General features: G+C 39.5%; 1 protein-coding gene and 1 non-coding gene across 2 annotated transcripts in view; one reads left to right on the forward strand and one right to left on the reverse strand.

Moving 5' to 3' along the window:
- The window catches only part of PRKAR2A (protein kinase cAMP-dependent type II regulatory subunit alpha), a 72,624-nt gene extending 48,903 nt beyond the window's left edge, over positions 1-23,721 (forward strand). The window contains exons 5-11 of the mRNA XM_019723700.3: positions 1,133-1,239; positions 4,666-4,819; positions 10,924-11,025; positions 11,477-11,551; positions 17,341-17,406; positions 19,550-19,691; positions 19,856-23,721. Of these exons, the coding sequence (XP_019579259.2) occupies positions 1,133-1,239; positions 4,666-4,819; positions 10,924-11,025; positions 11,477-11,551; positions 17,341-17,406; positions 19,550-19,691; positions 19,856-19,989 (780 nt within the window). The 3' untranslated portion in view covers positions 19,990-23,721. The remainder of the gene's footprint in view (positions 1-1,132; positions 1,240-4,665; positions 4,820-10,923; positions 11,026-11,476; positions 11,552-17,340; positions 17,407-19,549; positions 19,692-19,855) is intronic.
- On the reverse strand, positions 12,582-12,688 carry LOC141567394 (U6 spliceosomal RNA). The gene has a single exon (XR_012489978.1). It is a non-coding gene; the product is annotated as a U6 spliceosomal RNA (small nuclear RNA).
- Positions 23,722-24,323: the final 602 nt, after the last annotated feature.

The following is a 24,323-nucleotide window of genomic DNA, read 5'->3' on the forward strand; positions in this document are numbered from 1 at the left end:
CAGGTGACTATATTTAAACATGAGATTTCTGGCAGCACTGAGCTCACATTTTACATGAATGTGGGTGGCACATGAGTAGCAAGCCTCCCTTTTTAGTATTTGTCAGCTTGTGCAGTATTCAACACACATGGAACTGTGGAACTAAAGAGGTGCGTTTGGTTGATAATTATTTTAGGTAGCATGGCCACACTGGCAGAACACTAAATCACACAGAATTGTGAGCAGTCAAGTTCTTTCCTCACCAGGTCTTCAGTGCACATTCCTCCAAAGAGAAAGTCTTTCTTTGAGTTGGAGCTGGTATTGTTTAGTGCCCCTAAGAGTCGCTGATCGCCCTGCCTCACAGAGGCACCCTGGCCCCGGACTGAGACCATTGTTTTCTTCTAATTTAATGGCACTGTTTTGTTTTATTATACTTATTGGCACTGTTATCTTCTGGTTATGGCTGGTAATATTGGTAAGTAATTGTATATGTTGTATATAAATGATTGAAGCAGTGTTAGCTGTCGGATAATAAATCTCATTTATTGAGTACTTGTTGTGTAATAACTGCTTTCCTTAGATTTTTCTCCTGTAGTCATAAAAATTGATGAACGAGAAACATGTATTAAACCCCTTTTTGCATAGGAAAACACTGGGTTCAGAGAGGTGAAGTGATGTGCTTGGCTCTTCAGAGCAGTTGTCCTGCTCTGAAAGACCACCTCTGAAGCCGCCCCAGCCCCTAGTTCTGAGGATCCTGGTAAGAGTAACACCGGTAGGAAGTTGGCACCGTCACACGACACGGTGACATCAGGGCCGGTGACAGTCACATGCGTATGGCTGGCAGAATGGGCCCCATGATTTAGATACCTGTTTTTGCTTAGAAAAATAAGAATGTTTTTGTAAAATATGGAACGTTTTTTCAAAGCAATACTGTCTCAAAAAACTTGGCAACTATGCTGTGTACATGGAGGTACAAGGCTGAATGGTCACAGGAAAGCATTTGTTTCAGACAGCCTTTAGGTTACTGCTTGAATATGGGGAACAGTCAGATTTGGGGACTTGCACTGTGTGGTCACAAAGTGAGGCAAGCATAGTCGTTTTTTTCCCCCAGCAAATGTAAAAGCCATCTTTTCTCCTTGTGTGTACCCTGCAGGAACAGCTTTCTCAAGTCCTCGATGCCATGTTTGAAAGGACAGTCAAAGTTGACGAGCATGTTATTGACCAAGGAGATGACGGAGACAACTTTTATGTTATAGAACGGTAGGAGTTGGAGCTTTGCAATTGTGCGGCTATGCTTAGTAAGATTCATGATCAGGACAAGCGCTTTACCCTGTGCTTTGCGCAGCCCAGGAGGACTTAGCCATAGCCAAGTGGACGAGCTTCCCAAAACTTGCCTGTCTCTGTCCACTGCTGTCCTGAGTCCTCAGTACAGCCCAGACGTGGGTTGCCACTGTTTATAGCAGAAAGTCTCCTTTACAATTAGATGAGATGTGCAAGGTGTGCTTTGTAAACATGTTATTTGCCAGTATTCAAGTGGGTTGATTTCCTGAAGAATAGCTGTGACGCTATATTATCCTTTGGATCTTTCAGTCCCAGCCTAATTTTACACACGAGTAACCTACCTCAACATCCGTGCCCCTGGCCCCTTCTGGCTCTGTTCCACATATAAACTATGTTGGGGACCATGAAATATGTGGGTTTGACCTCGTCGCCTTAGTGTGTCCTAACTTCTTGAACTGTTAGTATCATCTGGGGGGCCCCTTATGACCTCCTTCTCAGTCCTGAAAGGAACACCCTCACCAGAGTTTAAGATCAGTAAGGTGTTGCCTCACCCAATAACTTCCATTATTTTTCAATTTTTTCTTTTAAAGTAATTTCAGAGTTATAGAAATGTTGTACAAATAGTACAAAAAAATCTCATAAACCTAGGTTCCCCAGGTTAATGTTTTGTCATGTTTGCTTTATTAATTGTCTGAGAGTAAATAAGTTACAGGTATAAGGCCCTTTTATATCTGATTATTTCAGTGTATATTTCCTAAAATAGAACATTTCTTTGACATAAGTACAGAACAATTATAAAAATCAGAAATTAACATTTATACAGTACTATCATCTACTCTACGGATTTATTCAAATTTTTCCAGTTGTCTCCCTGATTTTTGAGGTTCTTTTCATCTCCATCAAGTAGCTATACTAGATTCAGTTGGTCCCCTTTCTTGTCAAGCCTTTGCTCATTCAGATTCTTAAACGGAAAATGTTCTCCTTGATATCTGTGACAGTATTATAATTAGAAGAAATGTTTTATTTAAAGAGTAAAGATAATGTAAATAATACCTTCTTAAAGACTGTTTTATTTGTTATGCTCATGCTTCCTACATAGAATTCTATAAGTAGTCACAGAATAATTTTTTACGTTATATTACCACCTCTAGCTGCGACCTTTCTCCCTTGCTCTGCCATGAATTCCCTACCAACTCAGGAATCCCAGTAGCCACCTGTAGTCTGGGAATAGGCACCCACCTGCACCCATAGCTTAAAAGTTGAAATGCCTGTCCGCAAAGAGAATGATTTGCTATATGTGTAAATGAGAGGGGTTATCTTTTGTTATGCCATTAAAGGGATTATTAACAATTGGGAAGACTGTTATTCAAGTAAAAAGATACAATTCCTGACCTCGAAAAACTTACTATCTTGTTGGAGAGACAGACCCTTAAACAGATAATTATTACATAATGTGGTAACAACAGTGATAAAAATATGTCCCGTTATTTGGAAGAGAACCTGAGTGGGAGAGGTTAGGAAGGACTGCTGTGTGGCTGTCTGAAAGGATTTGTGTCATTCCCAAAATTAAGTAGCTAGTGTCTCCTGGAGGAGAGACTAACAACACATAAGTGAACTTACTCTGAATTCTGTTTCCCATTCATGGTCTCCTTACTTTTGCCTTGTCCACCAGGTCTAGTACAGGTCAGTTTCCCTATTGAGTGGTGAGCTCCCTTAAGAGCAGACTTGGTGCTACATAAGTGATACTTGAGTGACTGGTTTTATTCCCTGCTTCATGTGTGACATATGATGCTTAGTGATTTTACCAGACAGGTGGAGGCTCTTTAGAGGAAATTTAGAAAATAAAAACAGGAAAGAAAGTAATTTGGCCATAATTTCATTACCAGAATGCGTTTTTTTTCTATGTTTTACGGTTGTGGTCAAATTCATTACCCCACGTTGGGTTCAGATGCTGAGACTGATGATGCCGTACAAACACTAAGAGGGAATGAAAAGGTTTCTTACTCAGGTAATGAGGCTTTTTAGAAAGAGCAAGGTAGGCTCCCGAGAGGTCCACAACTGGCTTGAGACAGCAAGGAGGGGTGCCTGGCTTGGAATTTCATGATGGTTAGAAGGTGGGGCTGGGTTGAGGGTCCTCTTGTGTATGGGCTGGTACTTAAGATGTTTGAATTTCTCACTAATGACAAAGGAGGGAGCACCGAGGCTTTCTTATCAGTTTTCCCTGATGTGAGACAGAAGAGGAAGGAGGATTGGAGTGGTAGGGTTTGAAAGTGATTGCCATCAAACATCAAAAATGGGGTTAAATCTTTATTACATTTACATATATATACTTTTTATGTTGAGTCATTCATCGTTGTGTGGCCTGATATTTAAAATCTCTTTTTTAAGTGGCTTGCCATGGGATGCAGTATTATTCTGTCATCATTTATATTGACTGCATAATGTGAATATAGACATATGTTTGGCCTATCCCGTATTGTTAGCAGATTAAATTGTAATTTTTGCTGTTATAATATTACCTGGTGAGCATCCCTGCAGTTAAATCTTTTTCAGTATCTTTGATTGATTATCTACTTTAGAATGCCTACTAGAAAGGGAATTGCTGTGTCAAAGGGTCTCTGTAAGGAATTTGCTATATGTTGTTAATTATCTTGCAGAAACTTAGAAACATTTACGTTTGCCTCAGTCGTATACTGCGGGTGCCTGTTTCTCCAAATAGTTGTCAGTTGTGAATATTATTTAGCAATCATTATCAATCAACAGATAGAAATTTTATATTTTTAGTGTCTTTATTTTAATCAGTTCTACATCCTAGTTTTCAACAGACTACAAAAGAAAACCCATACAGTCATTTAAATACCTGCAGAAAAGCATTTGACAAAATTCAGTGCCTTTTCTTGATTGAAAACTCTCCACACCCTAGGAACAGAGGGAACTTTTCTCCAACCTGATTAAAGGCATTTATAAAAAACCTACAGCTAACATCATACTTAATGGTAAAAGACTGAATGTTTTCCCCTTAAGATGGAGAACAAGACAGTGATACTTGCGCTAACCACTTCTATTCAATATTTTATGTAGTCCTAGCCAATGCAACAAGGCAAAGAAAATGAAGGAAAAGAAAAGGCAGGAGGGAAGAAGGGCATATAGACTGGAAAGGAAGAAGTAAAACTGTCTTTGTAAATGACATGACCGTCTACAAATCCCAAGAGTGCTACAAAAAAGCTACTAGAATTAATATTTGAGTTTAGCAAGGTCACAGAATACAAAGTCAAAATGCAAAAATCTGTTGGGAATCCCCTGTAGCAATGTTTTATATCATATGTACCTTCTATTCATGTACCGCCTGCCAGTTCTTAAATTTATTATTAGAAGTAATAAAATTGTTTCTTGTTATACTTGCAGGGGAACTTATGATATTTTAGTAACAAAAGATAATCAAACCCGCTCTGTTGGTCAGTATGACAACCGTGGCAGTTTTGGAGAACTAGCTCTGATGTACAACACTCCGAGAGCTGCTACCATTGTCGCCACTTCAGAAGGCTCCCTTTGGGGACTGGTGAGTAGAGAAATGGTTCCCCTTGCATGGCACAGTGTTCATTCCCCTTACTTCTGGGTCTCTATCCTTGGGATGTTCATTAACACTATATTTTATAGCCAGTTATCTGAAAGACATTGTGGAAGGTCTTGTACCAATGTGTTTTTCTATTTCTCTAAAATGATTTGTCAATAAACCATTTACTCCAAATTATAGGGAAAAAACTGCGTCTTATGACCTTGCAGTCTTGTCAGCTCTTAATACATTTTTCTGTTTGTTTTTATGAGACAAGTGGTGGGGGAGGGGATAACTCTTTATATAAGAGACAGCCCAGAAAACTAAGTGTCAATGAAAGCTCTACAGTGTTTTTCATCTCTAGCTGTCCCAGGACTAACTTTTCTCTGTGTTCAGCAATCCACTTGTATATTGGTCCATGCCAAATCCAATAGATTTAGATGATTAGAAAGGCTTGTGGCCATATTCTGGGAAAGAGAACTTTCCTAGAATATCTTAGGCATAGCACGACTGTGATCCCTATGTCCTTTATTATACATGACCCAACCTTGCTTTCTTCAGCATCACGCCTTCAAAATATATCTCTCTTCCTTCTTAAACTAAATAATCTTCCTCTTGTACAAATTCCAAATTTCACTTTCAAAATGTTGACATCTATGGTAATCTGTTTCTGTTCACCTTACAAGCAGAATTAAATGTATACCATAGAATTATCGACATATTTCCTCAAATGAAGACCCATTTTAAAGACATAATAGAGCACTTTACTGTGATTTAAGAAGAATCAGAAATGCTCCTGAGAGATGAGTGATACAGTGGCTTAAGAACACGTCACACACTTTGGGGACTCAATGACTGAAAAACTCAAGGGCAGATCAGTAAATAATGGGGGAAAATAAACTTCGTTTTAAAAGGCATTGATGCCAACTACTGGTCTAAGCCAAGATGGAACGACCACATTCCTCACTAGTCTTCCCTCTTAAAACTAAAAAACTCTACATATCATACAACTAACAAACGTAGGCAGATCCTAAAAGATGGAAAGGAGAAGGCAAACTGACTAGGGTCTTGGGACTTAAGGAAGGATATAAAAGTGAGTTCCCTGGGTTTTCTTATTGCTTCCCATATATCTCAGATGGGGTGCTGGAAAGGCCTACAAGCCACATCCAGCAACAGGTACATACAAAAACAACCCCAGGAAAACTCTGCTCCCTTTACCCAAAGGTCTAGGAAAAGGGCAGCCTAGCAGAACAGAAAACCTTTTTTTTATAATACCACCCTACTCCAGCTAAATACCAAAGAAAAACTGCTTCTGTTAGGTTGGTGCAAAAGTAATTGTGGTTTAAAAGGTTAAAAATAATTGTAAAAACCACAATTACTTTTGCACCAACCTTATATCTTCACATAGTGTCACTGGGGCTAGCAGGAAGCTGGACTTCCAGCCTCACCCAGCCTCAAAGGGGCAAAATGAGGTGATGTGTGGTATCACTAATTGGTACTCCACTTTCCCTGCCCAGGGTAGTGTCAATGGGGTCCAGAGCGGAGGTGAACGTGTACTCCCACATTTGCATGCATGCTATATCTAAACAGCATGACTACTCCACAAAAAAAGATGAGATAGGATACAGAGTTTCACAACATAATACCCAAATTGCCCAGGGTACAGTAGAAAGTCACTTGTACCAAGAACAAGGACGTTCTCAACCAGAAAGAGAAAAGACAATTAACAAATGCCAACAAGATGACACAGATATTGGAAGTAAGGATTTTAAAGCAGCCATCATAAAAATGTTTTAACAGGCAATTATGAACACACTTGAAACAAATGGAAAAAAAAAATAGAAGGTCTCAGTGGAGAAAAAGAAGACAGAAAGAAGCTCCAAATGGAAATTTTAGAACTGGGAAATACAATAACCAAAATAAAAATTCACTGGATGGGCTCAATAGTCAAATGAATATGAGAGAGGAAAGATTGGTGAACTTTAAGATAGAACAATAGAAATTATCCGATCTGAACAACAGAAAGAAAATAGACTGAAATGAAGTGAACGGAGCCTGTGGGATATTCCAAAAGATACAGTATTTGTATCATCAGAGTCCCAGAATGGAAGGAGAAAAAGTATAGAGCTAAAAAATTATTCAAAGAAATAATAGTTGAAAACTTCCCGAATTTGGTGAAAGCTAATAAATCTACAGATTCAAGAAGCTGAGTGAGCTACGAAGTGTATAAACCGAAAGAAATCTATGCCAAGACACATCACAATCAAACTTCAAAAAACTAAAGACAGAAAAAAAATTGAAAGCAGCTAGAGAAAAACAATTCATTACCTATAGGGGAACGACAATTTGACATTGGTTTTCCTATCCATGGAGACCAGAAGGAAGTGGCACAGCATTTTTTAAGTGCTAAAAGAGAAGAACTGTCAGCTCAGCACTCTGTAGCTAGTGAGAATATCGTTCAGAAATAAAGATATTCTCAGATAAAAGGAAACTAAGAGACTGTTACCAGCAGGCCAACCTTAAAAGAATGGCTAAAGGAAATGATGCAGAAGGAAATACAGAGAGGAAATGATAAAAGAAGGAAGTTTGGAACATTAAAAGTGAAGAAAGAACAACAGAAAAAGCAAACAGATAGGGAGACATAAAAGCCTATCTTCCTCTTGAGTTTTCTAAGTTGTTAGATGGTTGAAACAAAATTATTACATTGTCTATGTGGTTCTCAGTGTATGTGGAGGAAATATTTAAGACAATTTTACTCTAAAGGGGGGAGAGTGAAGAGACCTAAATGAAAGTAAAGCTTCTACATTTTACTCGAACTACTAAAAGGTTGACACTAGTAGACTGTGACGTTACCTATATAATATCTAGAGCAACCACTAAAATAATCAGTACAAAGAGATGTGTTCACAAGCTCTCTAAAGCAAAATGGAGTTCAAAAACTGTTCACATTACCCACAGGAAAGCAGGAAAAGGAAAACAGAGGAACAAAAAACCGGAACAACAGTAAAATGGTATACTTAAGCTCTCATATATGAATAATAACTGTAAATATAGATGATCTAAATATACCAATTAAATGACAGAGACTGGTAAAATAGATATTTTTAAATGACCCAACTGTATGCTATCTACAAGAAACTCAAATATAATGATATAGGTAGGTTGAAAGTAAAAGGATATAAATAGATATACCACGCAAACATTAACCAGAAGAAAGCCAGAATAATTATATTAGTATCAGATAAAGTAGATTTCACAGCAAAGAAAATCACTAGGGACAAAGAGGAATGTTACATAATAATGAAAAGGTTAATCTGTCAAGAAAACACAGCAATCCTAAATATGTATATAGCAAACAACAGAATTTCAAAATGTGTAAAACAAGTGATAGATCTGAAAGGACAGACAAATCTACACTCATAGTTTCAGACTTCAACATCCCTCTCTCAACAATTGATAGAACGACTAGACAGAAAATCAGGAAGGACATACAAGAACTTAACACCATCAACCAAAAGGTTCTAATTGAAATTATAGAACATTCCACATAACAACAGTAGAATACACTTTCTTTTCAAGCCATGGAATGCTCACCAAGGTAGACATAACAAGAGATAACAGGAAAATCTCCAAACACTTGGAAATTAAATAACACATCCTAAATAATCTCTAAGTCAAAGAGACAGTCTCATTAGAAATTTAAAAAACAACAACTGTAAAACCACCTGTCTTGTTGGTTAGGGTATGAGAATTAAATACTAGATGGACATAAGAGAAGCAGCTCCTGGCACCAGATCAGTGCTGCACATGGTGACATCTGCTCCCCACGGTTGTCGTGTGCTCCTCACCACCCTTCTCTTCCGGAGGTTCCCTCTCCTGGGATTCCTGCCCTGCCTTTCTGCTTCCCAGCCTTATCATTTGCTCTCTTTTCTTCCTCTCCCTGCTGTCTTAAGTGACTTATCATGATGCCCTTTTGGGCCTCTGCTTTTCTCCTGCTTTGTTCACTTGCTTCACAGCCCAAACCATCCCAAAGCTTCATTACCACCTCCCGGAAAGTGAGTCCCAGAGTGTCATCTGCCGCCTAACTTCTTGTGCTTTCCAAGGCCTTGGAAATGCCTACTGGAGCCAAAGCAGGGAGATCTGGTGTTGTCATTGAGTTTCTGAAATTGGATTCTCCATTCTTGCTCTTACTGGAAACGGCTGCCACCATGGCCTCTACTCATAGTCTCTGCTCCCATTCTGTCTTGCTGAGGGAAAGTCACAGCACTTTCTTAGGGGACTCCTGTGTCTCAGGAAAGGGCAGCATTCCTTTTATCTTTGGAACATCACGGCTGTTTCCTTAACTCTGGACACTTGCTGCCTGAAGGAGCTGCCATTTCACGGTGGGAGTTTCCTCTTCAGGACTCCATTGGAAGTTCCCTGAAAGCTGGGTTGGTGTCAGGTGCGTCTTCATACTCTCCGCAGTCACAGGAACTGGCCTTGCATAGCACTAGAGTTCTTGAAAGTGTGCAAGCATGCATAGAAAGGGTTGGGACATGAATAGACAAGTCACTTTGAGAGAGAGCGGTGGTTTTCTCTTCAGCTTCAGCTGGAAACACAGTTTGCTATTGCAATTGTAGTAATCTTTACAATATGATAGGTGAATGTAAAAAATATTGTTTTTGATGTTGCCTACTCAAACGTAAGGAAGAAAACTTTAGGATTCTCATTTCCTCTGTCTTGACTGTCCTGTTTCCACAGCACTCTTGGCCTAGATTGGCCCAGAAAACATGTAGAAACTGAATTCTAAAGGTAACGGAGTAATAGTCCAAAGTATGATAGTAGCATTTTAAGTGATACATTCCTAACCTTGGACTTCAAAAAAAGTCGCAGCATGCGATGCAGCCCATGAGAGCAATCAGAGATTGAATGGCTGTTTTCAAGCAGACAGGTGAAGAAAATAGGGCAGAATCTGGTGAAATGTTGGAGAACAGACATTTGTACAGCAGTTTAGGGAGGGAGAGTAAGAGTCTGCCATCGCTCCCTCTAGGAGTATAGGGCTCAGTAGGTTACTTCTCTCGTCAGACAGATGAAACATGGCGTAGGATGGGGCCTGGGGATTCTGTAGCTGATGGAACGTGAGCCAGTTTGTTCTTCTATGTGTTTTTTCCACCACATCATTAAGAATGCTAAAATAAGAAACCTACAGCTAAACTTGCCTTTACCCGCTTGCTGTTTTTCATCCTGCCATCCTTTAGGATGTCATTTCTTCTCCCCCCCGCCCAAAAAAAAAATCTTTCCATTCCTGACAGACTGAGATGGAAGAAAGGTACAGTTAACTTAGATACAGATAACTGCTTACCCATTTAGGAGCCCAAAACTAATCAATCAACATTCTCCTGGCTGTACGACCCTCCCCACATATGTGTACACATATCTGAGAGGTGCCTGGCTGTAGCTCTAGTTAAGTCTCCGCATTCTGAATCCATGGCTTTCACATGCCTGCCTGCCTTCCATCTTGAGTTCCCTCTTATCTTTCTGTTAATTTAAATTTAAAAAAGGGGCGGCCCTTCTTGAAGTCCCAGACAATTTATATTATTGCAACAAAATTCTTGATCACTCCAGCCTGCTGTGATCTGTCTCCCTCCTCAGAATTCTTGTGGCACTCATTTTGTGTCTATAGTTCGCCTAGTACATTTCATATGCTGTCTTGAACTGCACATTTTTTTTATTCCTGTGTGTTTTGTATTGTCTCCTCATTGAAGTTGTAAAGCCCTTGAGGGCAAAAACCATCTGATTATTTTACCTCCTTTTTATGAATGTACATCTTTTCATATTGAACAGTGACTGAGCTCACAAATGTTTGATGGGATTTTCATTTTGTATTCTATTTATGACCCATAGGTGGCACCCATTGAGTACTAGACAGCAAGCAACGACTTGTGGGACATTGTCTGGCTCAGGCTACAGGTCTTTTTCTTCCAATGATGATTCAGACTGAAGTAATCATTAAACACTCAGTTAACCTAGTACCTTTTATAGTCCTCTAATGTTTGCTGTGGCCCGTTGATTAGACCATCGATACTCTCTTACATAAGCATTTACCAGAATTTTCATATTCTTTCTTGTAGGACCGTGTGACTTTTAGAAGAATCATAGTGAAAAACAATGCAAAAAAGCGGAGGATGTTTGAATCATTCATTGAATCTGTTCCCCTCCTTAAATCTCTAGAGGTAAAGTCTGTTTGATTAAGACTCTATATACGGGGTTTTAAGAAACACTGTTAAGGGCGGCCGGTTGGTTCATTTGGTTAGAGCGCAGTGTGCATAACACCAAGGTCGCCGGTTTGATTCCCACATGGGCCAGTGAGCTGCACTCTCCACAACTAGATTGAAAACAACGACTTGACTTAGATGGGTCCTGGAAAAACACTTCCCCAAAATTCCCCAATTTAAAAAAAAAGAAAAGCTGTTAAACACATTCTATTGTTGGGGTGGCTGGTTAGCTCAGTTGGTTAGAGCATGGTGTGTATAACTCCAAGGTTCCCGGTTCAATTCAAAAATATTCTATTGTTAGGTTTTCAAATCATACTATTTTAACCCATTTTTGTGTTGTATAGATACTATTTGTGACTTTCAGTTGAGGTCTTTCCCTTACCATTGGTGAGTATGTCTGTTGTTTCAGGTGTCAGAACGAATGAAGATTGTGGATGTAATAGGAGAGAAGACCTATAAGGATGGAGAGCGTATAATCGCTCAGGTGAGTGGGGACCTTGTGCAGCTCCTTTCCTGGAAGTCACCTCCTGAAGAACTAGTGCATCATTTGTCCTCTCACTTTTGAGAGCTCGTGTTGCAAGGTACTAGGGCCCTCTTCCTGCAGAGTCTTCTTAAGCTCATCGATGTTCATCTCTCTGACAAGAGCACCGCTGCAGTCATAATGTGCAGCATTTCCAGCACCTCCAGAGGTTTCCTCATTCGTATTTTCAGTCAGTCTCCTCCCAACCCCCCTGACTCCTGAAAACTGCTGATCTGCCTTCTATCACTATAGAAATTCCGTTTCTAGAATTTCATATACATGAAATCATATCATGAGCTGTCTTTTGTGTCTGACTTCTTTCTGTTAGCATAATGTTTTTGAGATTTATCCGTGTTGTGGTATGTATCAGCAGATCATTCCTTTTTATTGCTGAGTAATATTTTATTATATGGATGTACCATACTTTGTCTTTCCATTCACCTGTTGAGGGACATTGGAGCATTCCAACTTTTGGTAATTATGAATAAAGCTGCAATGAACATTCGCATATAAGTCTTTGTGTGGGCATATGTTTTTATGGAATTGCTGAGACATGTGGTAAATGCATGTTTAGCAAACTTCCAGATTGTTTTTATAGACGGTAGTACCGTTTTGCACTTGCCCTAGCAGTGTTTTATGAGTTTCAGTTGCCCTGCATACTCATCAACACAGTTTCAACAGTGTTTAATTTTAGCCATTCTAGTGGGTATGAAGTGGTATATGATTTTGGTTTGAATTTGGATTTACCTAATGTCTGATGGTGTTGAGCATGTTTTCCTGTGATTGCTTGCTATCCATGTGTTTTTTTTGGTGAAGTATCTGTGCAAATGTTTTGCCCTATTTAAAATTAGGTCATTTGGCTTCTTGAGTTGTAAGAGTCCTTTATATATTCTGAATACAAATCCTTCATCAGACAAATGATTTGCAGATATTTCTCTAAATCTGTGGCTGTGGCTGTGGCTTCTCTCTTCATTTTCTTTTTTCTTTTTTTTTTTTAAATATGGAGCGCTTCACGAATTTGCGTGTCATCCTTGCGCAGGGGCCATGCTAATCTTCTCTGTATCGTTCCAATTTTAGTATATGTGCTGCCAAAGCGAGCACTCATTTTCTTAATAGTAGCTTTTAAAAAGCAAAAGATTTTAATTTTGGCAAGTCTAGTTTGTCTTTTTTTTCTCTCTTGTAATTCATTCTTTTTGTGCTCTATTTAAAAATATCTTTGCAAGATCAATAAGATTTTCTCCTATGGTTACTTCTAGACCAGAATCATTCAATAGAAATATGTGAGCCACATAAAATAAAACAGGTAAATTTAATATGTCTTGTTTAACCTAATATATCTAAAATATTACTAGTTTAACATCTAAATGATATAAAAGTTTAATAATGAGATGTTTTACATTCCTCTTTTTGGAGGAGGGTAACTCAGTCTTCAAAACCTGATATGTGTTTTACACTTAAGCACATTTAATCTATGCAAACTACATTTCACGTGCCCAATAGCTACCTGTGACTAGTGGCTGCTATATTAAGCAGTACAGTTCTAGATGTTTCGTAGTTTTAGCTCTTAAATTTAGACCTATGATCAATTTTGAGTTAATTTTTGTATACAATGTAAGGTTAGGTTTTGCATATGGATGTCCAGTCGTTCCATCACCATTTGTTGGAGAGATTATCCTATCCCATTGCCTATCCCATCCCACTTTATTGAAAATCCAATTGGCCATGTATGTTCTGGTCTCTTTTTCGTTCTGTTGATCTGTATGTCTGTCTCTGCCAATACTGCATGTCTTGATTACAGTAGCTTTATAAAATAAATCTTAAAATCAGATAGTGTAAGCCCTCCAAATTTTTATTCCTTTTCATAAGTATTTTGACTATTTTATGCTCTTTGCATTTCAGTATAAATTTTAGAACCAACTTATCAATTTCTACCCAAAAAGCCTGCGAGATGTTTTTATTGGGATTATGTTGAATCTCTAGTTCAATTTTAGAGAAACTGACCTCTTAACAATAGTGAGTGTTCTGTGTCAGTCTCAGCCTAACAGTGGTGATGCTGTTGGCTAGGAATGCCTGGGCACTAACCTGGGCCGGTACTGGGGCGAGCCTCCACAGACATTTCCCTAACCAGAGCTGGTGTTGTGGCTGGACCACCCCTTGTGGCTCTTATGATTACAAGATGCACCTCAGCAACAACTATCAGGGAACTTTGAAAAAACAAGATTTATAACGCATAGGTCTTAGAGGTTACACGACATGGCCAGGGCCACACAGCAAGGTCACAGATAGAGAGCAAGCATGGGGACCTGGGGTTCTGCCATTATTGGGAATAAGGGTGGGGTGACTAGGGTTTAGTGGGTTCACTCTTTATTGGCAAATTTAAAACATTAAAGCCGGAATTAAGGCTCAGGAGGGGAAACGTGGGGTCACTCAAGTGGCCAGTTTTCTAGGTTACCCAGGGCTTTCTAAAAGGGGAACTTCATGGATGAGGCTAGCCTGGCTCTTTATCTAGTTATGTAGCTGGCAATATGTTTGTTTGAGATACGTGTCTTTGAAATGGATACCTCAGCAATCGGAAGCTCACTGTCCGTCACTTACATTGCTTAGAAATGTCAGTCAGAAAAGCTTATTGCCAGGCTCGTACACTGCAGGGACTTGGTTCGTGAGCACAGTACATCTCCATTTATTTAGGTCGTCTTTAACTTTTTTCTGTAATATTTAGCAGTTTGCACATCTCTGTTGAATTTAGCCCTGGCTATTTCATATTTTTAACACTATTGTAAGTGGAAGTTTTTTTCCTTCAGTTTCCAGTTATTTATTGCTAGTACGTAGAAATACAATCAAATTTTATATATTGATCCTGTGGTATCTACAACCTTGCTAAGCTCATTTATTAGTCCTAATAGCTTTTTTGTAGCTTCCTTGGGATTTTCTACATTCATGATTATTTTGTCTATGAACAAAGACAGTTCTACTTCTTTTCTAGTCTGTATGCCTTTTTTACTTTATTTTTTTTCCTAATTGCATTGGGTAGGACCTCCAGTACAGTATTGGATAGAAATGGTGAAAGCAGACAGCTTTGTGTTGTTCTTGATCTTAGGAGGAAAGCATTCATTTGTTCACCATTAAGTATCATGTTAACAGTAGGTTTTTAAAAAATGCCCTTAATCAGGTTGGGAAGATCCCTTCTGTTTCAGTTTCCTGAGTTTTTTTTTTATCCTGAAAATATGTTGATGGACATTTGGGATGTTTCTAGTTTTTAGCTAGTATGAACAGTTTCAGTGATTTCATTTTCAAATCTTAAAGCAATCTTATGTTGCTGAGATAAAAAACCAACTTGGCTATTGTTTAGTATCCTTTTTATATATTGATGAATTCAGTTTGCTAATATTTTGTTTAAGATTTTGTGTCTACAAGTATCTTCCCAAGAGAGACTTGTCTATAATTTTCCTTTCTTATAATAATGTCTTGTCGTATTTTGATATCAAGATAATGTTAGACTCATAATGTAAATTGGGATTCTGTTCTCTTTTTATTATCTGAAGAGTTTGTGTAAAACTAGAATTTCTTGGATATTTTATGGAGCCAGTGTTTTTTTGTGTGTATGAGAAGATTTCAACTACAGATTACATTATTTTAATTGTTAAACTATTAAGATTTTCCATTTCTTCTTTGTGTTTGGTAAGATCTATTTTTTAGGAATTTATTTGTTTTATCTAAAATTCAATGTTAGTGGTATAAAGTTGTTTATAGTGTTCCTATTAGTATTTTTTATATATCTATAGCATCTAGAATGACGTTCTCGTTTTCATTTCTAATGCTATTTTGTGCCTTCTCTTGTTTTTTGCTCAGTCTTGCCAGGATCTTATCAATTCTTTCAGTCTTTTTCAAGAACCAACTTTTAGTTTTACTAATTCTATTGAATGTTTGTTTTCTGTTTCATTACTTTCTGTCTTATTTCCTTTCTTCTATTTTTTTTTTTTTTTTTTTTCCTATTCTCTTGAGTTGGATTCTTAGCTCTTGACTTCTTAGCCTTTCTTCTTTTACATTATGGGCATTTTAAAAACTAGAAAGTTTCCTACAAGTCTGAAGATCGGTGATGGCCTACAGCACTTTGATTCCTACTTCAAGTCGCCTTGGACACTTGTGCTCTGACTACTGTGATTCTTTAGTACCAACATGCCACTTCCTTTTTCCTGCAGCCCAGTTCTTTACGTGTGGGTTGGGTCTGAGGAGGGTACTGTGCCTAACACAGATGACCCGCTGGGGTCCAGAGACAGCAGAGGAATAGAATCCACTGCCTATTGCAGGGGATCGTGGGATCCTAACATGCATCTCAGCCTGTCTCCGGATGTTCTCCAGACCACACATGCTGTCAGGGGAATTCCTGGCCAGCTGTCCCTTCAGGGTTCCTTTTATTACATCTTTTCAAGTTTATCAACACAAATTTTTATGTTTGTGTGATTTTTTTAGTTTCTTTCATGGCTCCCCACCCTCCCTCAACTCCTGTCGTGCAGCTATTTGTGTAATGCTATAACTTCATTCATGGTGATTTGGCTCTCTGATGTAGGGTGGCTACCTAACATAGCAGCACAGAAAGCCCTAGACACCCCTTTATAAGGCTGTGGCTTTCACTCACAAGGAGCAGTGATTATTATATGATGACCTGGCACTAGATTAACTCAGGAACGTCAACCTCAGCTTGGTATGTTGCCCACTTGGAGTGCTGTATGGTGGTCAAAGGATATGAAGTCTTATGAATGCTCAAAAGAAGTGTAGATTCTCACTGAAGACCTAAGACCCAAATGGAATGAGAGTACATGGTTAGTATTGAATTATCCAGTGTAGATGGTCACTGCTTCAGAGGTTAAGAGTGAGGGCGCAGAGTCTGAAGTATGCCTGAAAGCCTTTTCTCCCATACCTGCTTGCCTAACTCTCCCCTCCTTCCAGCCTTTGCTGAGATCTCACCTTCTCAATGAAGCCACCTCCTCCCACAGCACGCCAGATCCCACCTTCCCTGCTCTACTTTTTTCCCATAGCACTTCTACACAACAGCATAATTTATTGATTCAGTATATTGATAGCTTACGGTTTATTTACCCTACCAGACTATGTTCCACAAGGGTAAGATATTTGTTTTGTCCACTGATATATCTCAAATTCCTAGAACTGTGCCTTGCACATAGTAAGTACTTAATTATTTGTTGAGTTACCTGAATGACTGGTTCAGCTAAGTGGGTTAAAATCAAAACAAGCGGAAGAAAAGCCTGAGGCTCATGAGGGTGACATCAGAGCTCCTTCCTAACCAAGGCTGGGCATTCTCCAGGTCCACGCTGTCCTCTGGAGGGCTCCATTTGATGGTCCAGATTATCCCTGGGCCCCATGACCCAGGCGTAGCCAGGAGCCGCCTTGATACTATGTGTAGCAGTTTTGGCTACTGATTCCTTGTCACATGTTTCAATGGTGGACCAACGTGAGCAGCAAGAATAGCGATGCTCTGTGCGGTTGGCAGCCTGGGCATATTCCTGGAGAAAAATGTCAAGAGACCATGTTAGGAAGTGAGGGATGTGTGTCAGTCATATTGGACTGACCCCTGTGATCAGGATCCACTCATTCTGTTCTGTTAGCCATTGATTGACTTGTAGCGTGGGAAAATAAATACAAATCAGAGCTCAGGCAGTGACAAAATGATCTATTTCTGTGTCCCTCTTCAATACATATGTATGGATCTTACACGACCTCCTTTCCCTTTTCAGGGTGAAAAGGCTGAAAGCTTTTACATTATAGAGTCTGGCGAAGTGAGCATCTTGATTAGAAGCAAGGTGAGTTTATGTGTGATGATGCAAGGTATGCCAGGGAAAATGCAGATGCCGCGTGTATGCACAGAAAGTAACTGTTTGTTTAAGTAATGTGAAGTGTGTTTAGTGTACCAAAGCCATCATTGTTAGATAAGGTGTGTGACGGGCAAAGACTCGTGTTTAAGCCCATCCATTGGTAGGGATTTAGTATATTTCTTCTTGTTCCTGTTGCCTTTGCCTCTGTTACGTAACCAATGATATGAGAAATACTGGCCTACAAATCAATGAAAAGATAAACACCCTAGTAGAAAATAGGGGAACTATATAATTTAAAAATACGTGTAGGTGTTGAATATGAAAATAGCTACCTTTTTAGAGCACTGGGAGGGTCCCTAGGACAATTATTATTCTGGCCCTTTGATGGATAGGGAGACCTAGAAAACTGATGACCTATGATTCTAACCATAAATCTGTCATCACCAGATTTCCCTCTTTCAATTTTTTTGACTACAGAATTTATGAATAGTTAGAATAGTTATATGTAATACTAAATCAACCTGTTATGAAACCTTTTACAGAATATCTTTAGTAAAATTTAAGTATGAAGGAAGAAAGAAAAATATGATGATTACCGCTTATAAGATAGTTTGATTCCTAATTAAAAATAGATCTGTTGCTTCACATGAAACAATAGTTTGAAACTTCTGTGTTCTTTTACTTATAGTTTTTGGCCTACTGATATATTTGTACATTTCTCAAATATTCATTGACACACAGCATAGTTTTGGGTGTGTAGGATCAGCATCACTGTGACATTGGGTGGGGACTTGGGAAAGTTGGTCAGAAATGCAGTCTTGGGCTCCGCCTCAGACCTACTGAATCAGAATCTACCTTGTAACAGAACCCCCAGGGGGCTGCTGTTGGCGTGATGGTCTGATAAGTGCTGCTCTAGAGAAGGGCCTAGTTGGGCACTAACGTGTGTAGTCCCACAGAATGCTCCAGAGATAAGAAAGAGACCATTGGCTGGAATGGGGCAGATTGGCTTAAGAGCAAACAGGTCAGGGCAGAAGTGTGGAAGGAGAAAAGTTCACACCATGTAAGCTAGTGTGGGACTTTTGTTTATTTTTCTAAATTAACCTTAAAAAATTATCTATCTGCCCATAACATAAGGTAGCTCTTAGAGATTGAGACTAATTCTTAATAATAAATTCTAAATAAATTTATACTTAAACATGTTATTGCTTAGCTTAGCAGAGTGATTTGTTAAAAAAAAAAAAGAAAGGAAACTGTAGATAATAAATACAATATAGTACATTATTTTCAGTAATTTGATAAGCACAAATTACAACCTGCTTGATTTCTTAGTACAGAATTAAACCACCAAAGTTCAAGGTTGAACATTATTTTTAAAAATATTTAGGTGGCTTGGGGGTGGCTGGTTAACTCAGTTGGTGCTAATAACACCAAGGTTGCTGGTTCGATCCCCGCATGGGCCACTGCTTAAAAAAAAAAAAAAAAAAAAAAAAAATTTAGGTACTTGACTCTTCTTTAAAAATGCAGACAGTAGATGTAAACAGTACCGAAAAAGATTTGTCACTGTAAAGTATTGTCCGAGAAAGGCGTGGTCTCAAATCAAAACGTAGCAGCCCAGGATTGTGACTCTTAAGGAAAGCATTGACATTATTTAGAAAGTAGCAAAAGACCTTGTCTTTTCCACCCCGTGCCTCAGAAGTCAGCATCTACCAAATGGAGAGTATTCATATGTATATATGTATGATTATATGTTAATATATTAACATTATAATATAATATTATTATGTAATATATTATAATATATTAATTATATATTATATTAGAAATATAATATATAATGTTATTAATATATATAAATCTTCAAAAGAAAACGGTCTGCACCTTCCCTCTTGATAATTTAGCTATTACCTGAAAGGTGTTAGGGCTCAGCTGAAGCACCGGTGAAAGTGAGCTCCCTGATGAAACCAGACCACTGAGATTGCCCATTCAGTTTACATGCACGTCAAGAGTCTCTGCAAATGAGTTCTCAGTAATTGTGTTAAGTGTACTGATAAAGGAATGCAAGTGTGTGCAACTGGACATGCCCAGCTGTGCTGCTGGAGTCAGCCCCGGTCATGTTCTCTACCTGCTCTAGACTAAAGCAAACAAGGATGGTGGGAACGAGGAGGTTGAGATTGCCCGCTGCCATAAGGGGCAATACTTTGGAGAGCTTGCGCTGGTCACCAATAAACCGAGAGCTGCTTCGGCTTATGCAGTGGGAGATGTCAAATGCTTAGGTAAGAAAAATACTTTATGCAATTTTTCCAAGTGCCCTGTATCCCAAAGTCTAATCTCCTATCACGTGAGTGTCTGTATTTAAGGAAAGGTTTGCACGAGGGAAATGACTTTGAATCGTTGGTGTAGAGAATTCATTCTCTCCCCCATCTTTTTAACAATGCAGTTATGGATGTACAAGCATTTGAGAGGCTTCTGGGGCCCTGCATGGACATCATGAAGAGGAACATCTCACACTACGAGGAACAGCTGGTGAAGATGTTCGGCTCCAGCATGGATCTGATCGATCCTGGGCAGTAGGTGTGCCGCACCCCAGAGCCTTCTCAGTGTGACACCAACACCTTCCGGTCAGCCACAGAACACACACAGAAAACAGACACGACAGAACTGTTCCTGCTGTTGCCACCTCTGCTGCCATTACGTGTGGCCGTGGGCATTTAGAAAACTTGAAAGTCAGCACTAAAGGATGGGTAGAAGTTTGACCCACACCCCCACTTTGCTCTGACAGCCCATCATTAAACCATTTGTATTGATTATTCCAACCCAGTTTTCACATCTTTGGTTCAAAATGGCATGTCTCTCCAACAATTTAAGTGCCTGATACAAAGTCCAAAGGGTAAACATCTTCCTTTCCTCTCTTGCTGCTACTGTTGCTTTTGGAAGTTACCACAGGTCTGCATAAACCTGTTGTATAACTGTAGACACCCTCCCCCAACCTTTCTCAAGGGAGGAAATGTTATAACCTTCGATCTCCTCATTTGTTCTTTGAGAAAGTCCACATTTGTTCACAATTGTAGCCTTTGGTTTTACAGTGGAAAATGGTGGCAGATATGATGGAGGTGTGTATTCCTGTGGCATTATACTTTCTGCTGAAAGCTACACACATGACAGCTGTCTCCAAACTCACGGGGACGCTTAGGGAGGGCCCTGCCCAGGGCCCAGCAGGTCAGCACCCAAAGCACACTGATCCGTCATTCGGACCCATGTTCAAGCAGACAGTTTGGGTTCAGCACATTCTTCAGGTAGCAGAAAGCCAGGGAAGGCTTTCTGGGTTGGGGGGTTTATTTTGTTTTAGTAGATTTTGTTTTATTTTGTTTAATCTCTGTGCCATTTGCATGAATGAATTGCTGTCCATTTATAAGGCGCCAGGGTCTGGAGGTGCCTGACCCAAATACTTTCCTGGATAATTCTTGCCGCCTCTTGTTTCCAGTTGTCGCAACTGGATAATGGCAGTGTGCCAACAAGAGTTTGTCCTACAAAGAGTGCCCTTTCCTTCTACTCCAGAGTTATTACATAGCCTTGCTGCTGAACCATCGATTTTTAAACTCTTTAAAGAAGAAGCAGCTATTTTTTTGAAATTAAAAAAATATTTCTCTATTTAGGGAATTCCCCTTGGACGTGTTCATATGTTATCAGTTTGTCAGCTGACTCGGGCATTCATCCTAAAGATCAACTCTTTTGTTAGTTTTCAAAACTTGGCATCATTTACAATTTTATAGAATTATTGTGAAGACCTTTCTAATTAAGATGTTAGGATATTTGTGGTTTCAATTGTTAATTCCAGGGGAAAGTAATTTAGCCTGTATTTTAAAACTTTTTTAACCTTTTAATTATAATCAGGCAGAATTCTGATGAATTATCCTAATTAGATACATTTCAGAATGAAATTTTTTTCTTCAGAATTACTTAGAATCAAATATTAAAAGTGCAATGTGAAATTTGCATAAAGGTAAATTTGAATGTCATAGCCAAGTTTATATTGAATCAGGAGGCCCTTTACAATATGATTTTTTAAAACTTGTATAACTTAATAAATCCCTAAGAGATCACGTGCTGGGGCTTGACTCATTCCCATGTGGATAATGATGGAGCGCACATGGTCACCTTCCATTGGCCACATAGGTCAGGCTCTCTGTTTTTTACCAGACAGTATGGTCGAGAGATTTCCAGAGTGGTGAGTCACCGCAGCCCTGGTGAGTTCTCCCCTTTTCTTGTGCTCCGTGGAGTGAAAGCAGGAGTCTTTTTCAGACTGCTCTAGGTAGCCTGCACTACGGCTCGGAATTGTGAAAGGTTGTAACTAATACTCCAAACAGGCAGCTAGCACTGGGAAAGCCCATGTGGTTTTTCCCATTATTTTTCAAGGTTCTTCTTTTCTGTGGTGTTGCTTTATTATCAAATAAGTTAAGAAAGCAGACCTTGCACTTTAGCTGAAAGAACCACACCAGTTTCTTACAAAGGGAACAGGTACATTGGGCTTCAAGAGTGACACAGAGGTCTAGCCCCAGACTCTGTGAGGCCTCTGTTTAAACACCAAGCTGATGCTCCCTTTGCCCCCCCATGCCAGCATTATTAGGACTGGCTGTGAACTCTGCTAGAGTCACTCCTGCACGCTGCTAGGGAGAAGCCTTCTCGTCCTGCCTTCTTGCACTTGCCAGTTCTGTCTTCCCCTTCACAGAAGCCTCTTGGATACGCCCAACTCACTGATGGTTGCTGTTTTACAGAGTAGAATTCATCAGGTGTAAGTCCTCCTGATCTAGTTACACACCGACGTATAGATGATCGGTCTATCCCCTCACTGCATACAGGGCCCCTTGGAGGTCTGGCTTGAGGAAGGGAGACTTTAAAGGGACCAGTGTAAGTGAAATAGGACACAGCCATTACCAAGGTGCCAAGAGCCGGACAGAGTTCCAGGTCTCTGTGCAGGATGGGAAATCAAAGGTGGCAGACAAGTTCACCTCGAGGCTCTGGTGTCCACATGTGCCAGGCAAGCCCTGCACTGATTGTTGAGGGTGTGTTGGGAAGACATCCCTGTGTTAATTGTTTCATATTCTTCTCTTCTGTGGGTTAGAGCTTCATGCCTTTTTCTGGCTTTGCTTTTGATTTCGGATGGTGGAAAATGTTCCTGAGAGCCTTGAGATCCAACCTGCAGTATTATCCTCCCTTCTGGCCCCAGTTTATCACATCCACTCTCTTTTGGTTGTGGTCTCTGAAGGAAGGGTTCATGTGTTCTGTCCCTTTACTCGACAGTCCTTATATATAACGGTGTTATATATAATTGCTGTAGGTTCTCAGAAAGCAGGGTGGAGTTTTTCTTTGAGTAGTTTAATGAGCGAAGTCAGCAGCAAAGTTGCAAGGAATGGTTCTCCAGCCAGTAGAGGTCATGTTCATCCTCTTATCACCCAGATTCTCTGCTCACAATGCAGAGTCATCAGTGGTGCCGTTGGCAAACACCCTGGGCACACAGCATCTCCAGTTTGTGTCACAGTGTACAAACCAATCTCTCTCGTTTAGAAAAATTGCAAGAGCATTTTTTGCACAGAGAAAGAGAAAAAAGACCCATGAATGTCATCTTTTATCTTTTGTTTTCAGTTGGCTGATGTTGGAATTTTTGTTTTTGACATGCACTTGTAAACCAATCTTGCCAAGATACAAGTTATTTTGGTTTTTCACTACAATTACCTCTTGTTCCTCCTGTCTTGACTGCTGACGTTCCTCAATGATTCTAATGTCTATTTTATGGGAAGCAGCCTTCCCATGGGTTTCCTTTTACACACTGCAGGGCTATCTTTATACTTTTTAAAAAATTAAAAAAAAAAAGAGAAAACTGTCACTAACCTCATGGGGGATTTGCAGAAAACCATTTAGCCCACCTTGAGCAAAAGGTAGACTCCTCATTGTTTTCTTAAGCTCATTGTATTAAAAGAAATCTAATTCAGCATTATTGTGCTACCTCAAAGGTAAAAATGTTTTAAGGTCTTTTTTTGGTCCTGAGTTCTACACGTAGTGTTTGAAATGTCTTTCAATTTAAATCATTGGGGAGAATCTTATTTTAACCTGTTTTACACTTGTATTTTAATCTCAGAAGAATAAGTGATTGGGAAATGATTAATTCTTGCTCTGTAGTATTGAACATATAATTAAATCATTGTTTGCCATAAATAAGGTTGGGTTTTTTAAAAGGAAACTCCAGGGCTTGGCTTTGCTCTTGGTTGACAAATCAAGGCTTAATAAAGGCTGACAAATCATGTCTGACTTTCTGGTGCAGCCTGTGTCATGTGTTTGTCCTCTCATTTCAGGGCTACAGGCCATCATAGCCCTCATCTGTTGGGGTTGGGGTGTGAGTTCTTGGAAATGAGAGAAGAGGCCTGGGCATATGTATTAGGTAGGGTTCTCCAAAGAAACAGAACCAATAGGGGGGGGTGTGTGTAAAGAGATTTGTTATTATAAAGAACTGGCTCACGCATTTATGGAGGCAGGCAAGTCCCAAGATCTGCAGGGTTAGTTGGCAAGCTGGAGACCCTGGGAAGCCAATGGTTTAATTCCAGTCTGAGTCTGAAGGCCTGAGAACCAGAAGAGCCAATAGTGCAGTTCCTGTCCAAAGGCCGGCGGGCTCCAGATCCAGGAAGAGATAGTGTCCCAGTCGAAGGCAGTCAGGCAGGAAAATTCTCTCTTACTTGGGGGAAAGTCAGCCTTTTTGTTCTATTCGGGTCTTCAACTGATTAGAGGCTGCCCACCCACATAGGAGGGCAATCTGCTTTACTCAGTCTATTGATTTAAATGTTAATATTATCCAAAATCACCCTTATGGACACTCTCAGAACAATGTTTGACCAAATATCTGTGGGCAGCCCGTG

Source organism: Rhinolophus sinicus, chromosome 5 (assembly GCF_057876585.1).
Source record: "Rhinolophus sinicus isolate RSI-liver-muscle chromosome 5, RSI-T2T, whole genome shotgun sequence".
NCBI lineage: Eukaryota > Metazoa > Chordata > Mammalia > Chiroptera > Rhinolophidae > Rhinolophus > Rhinolophus sinicus.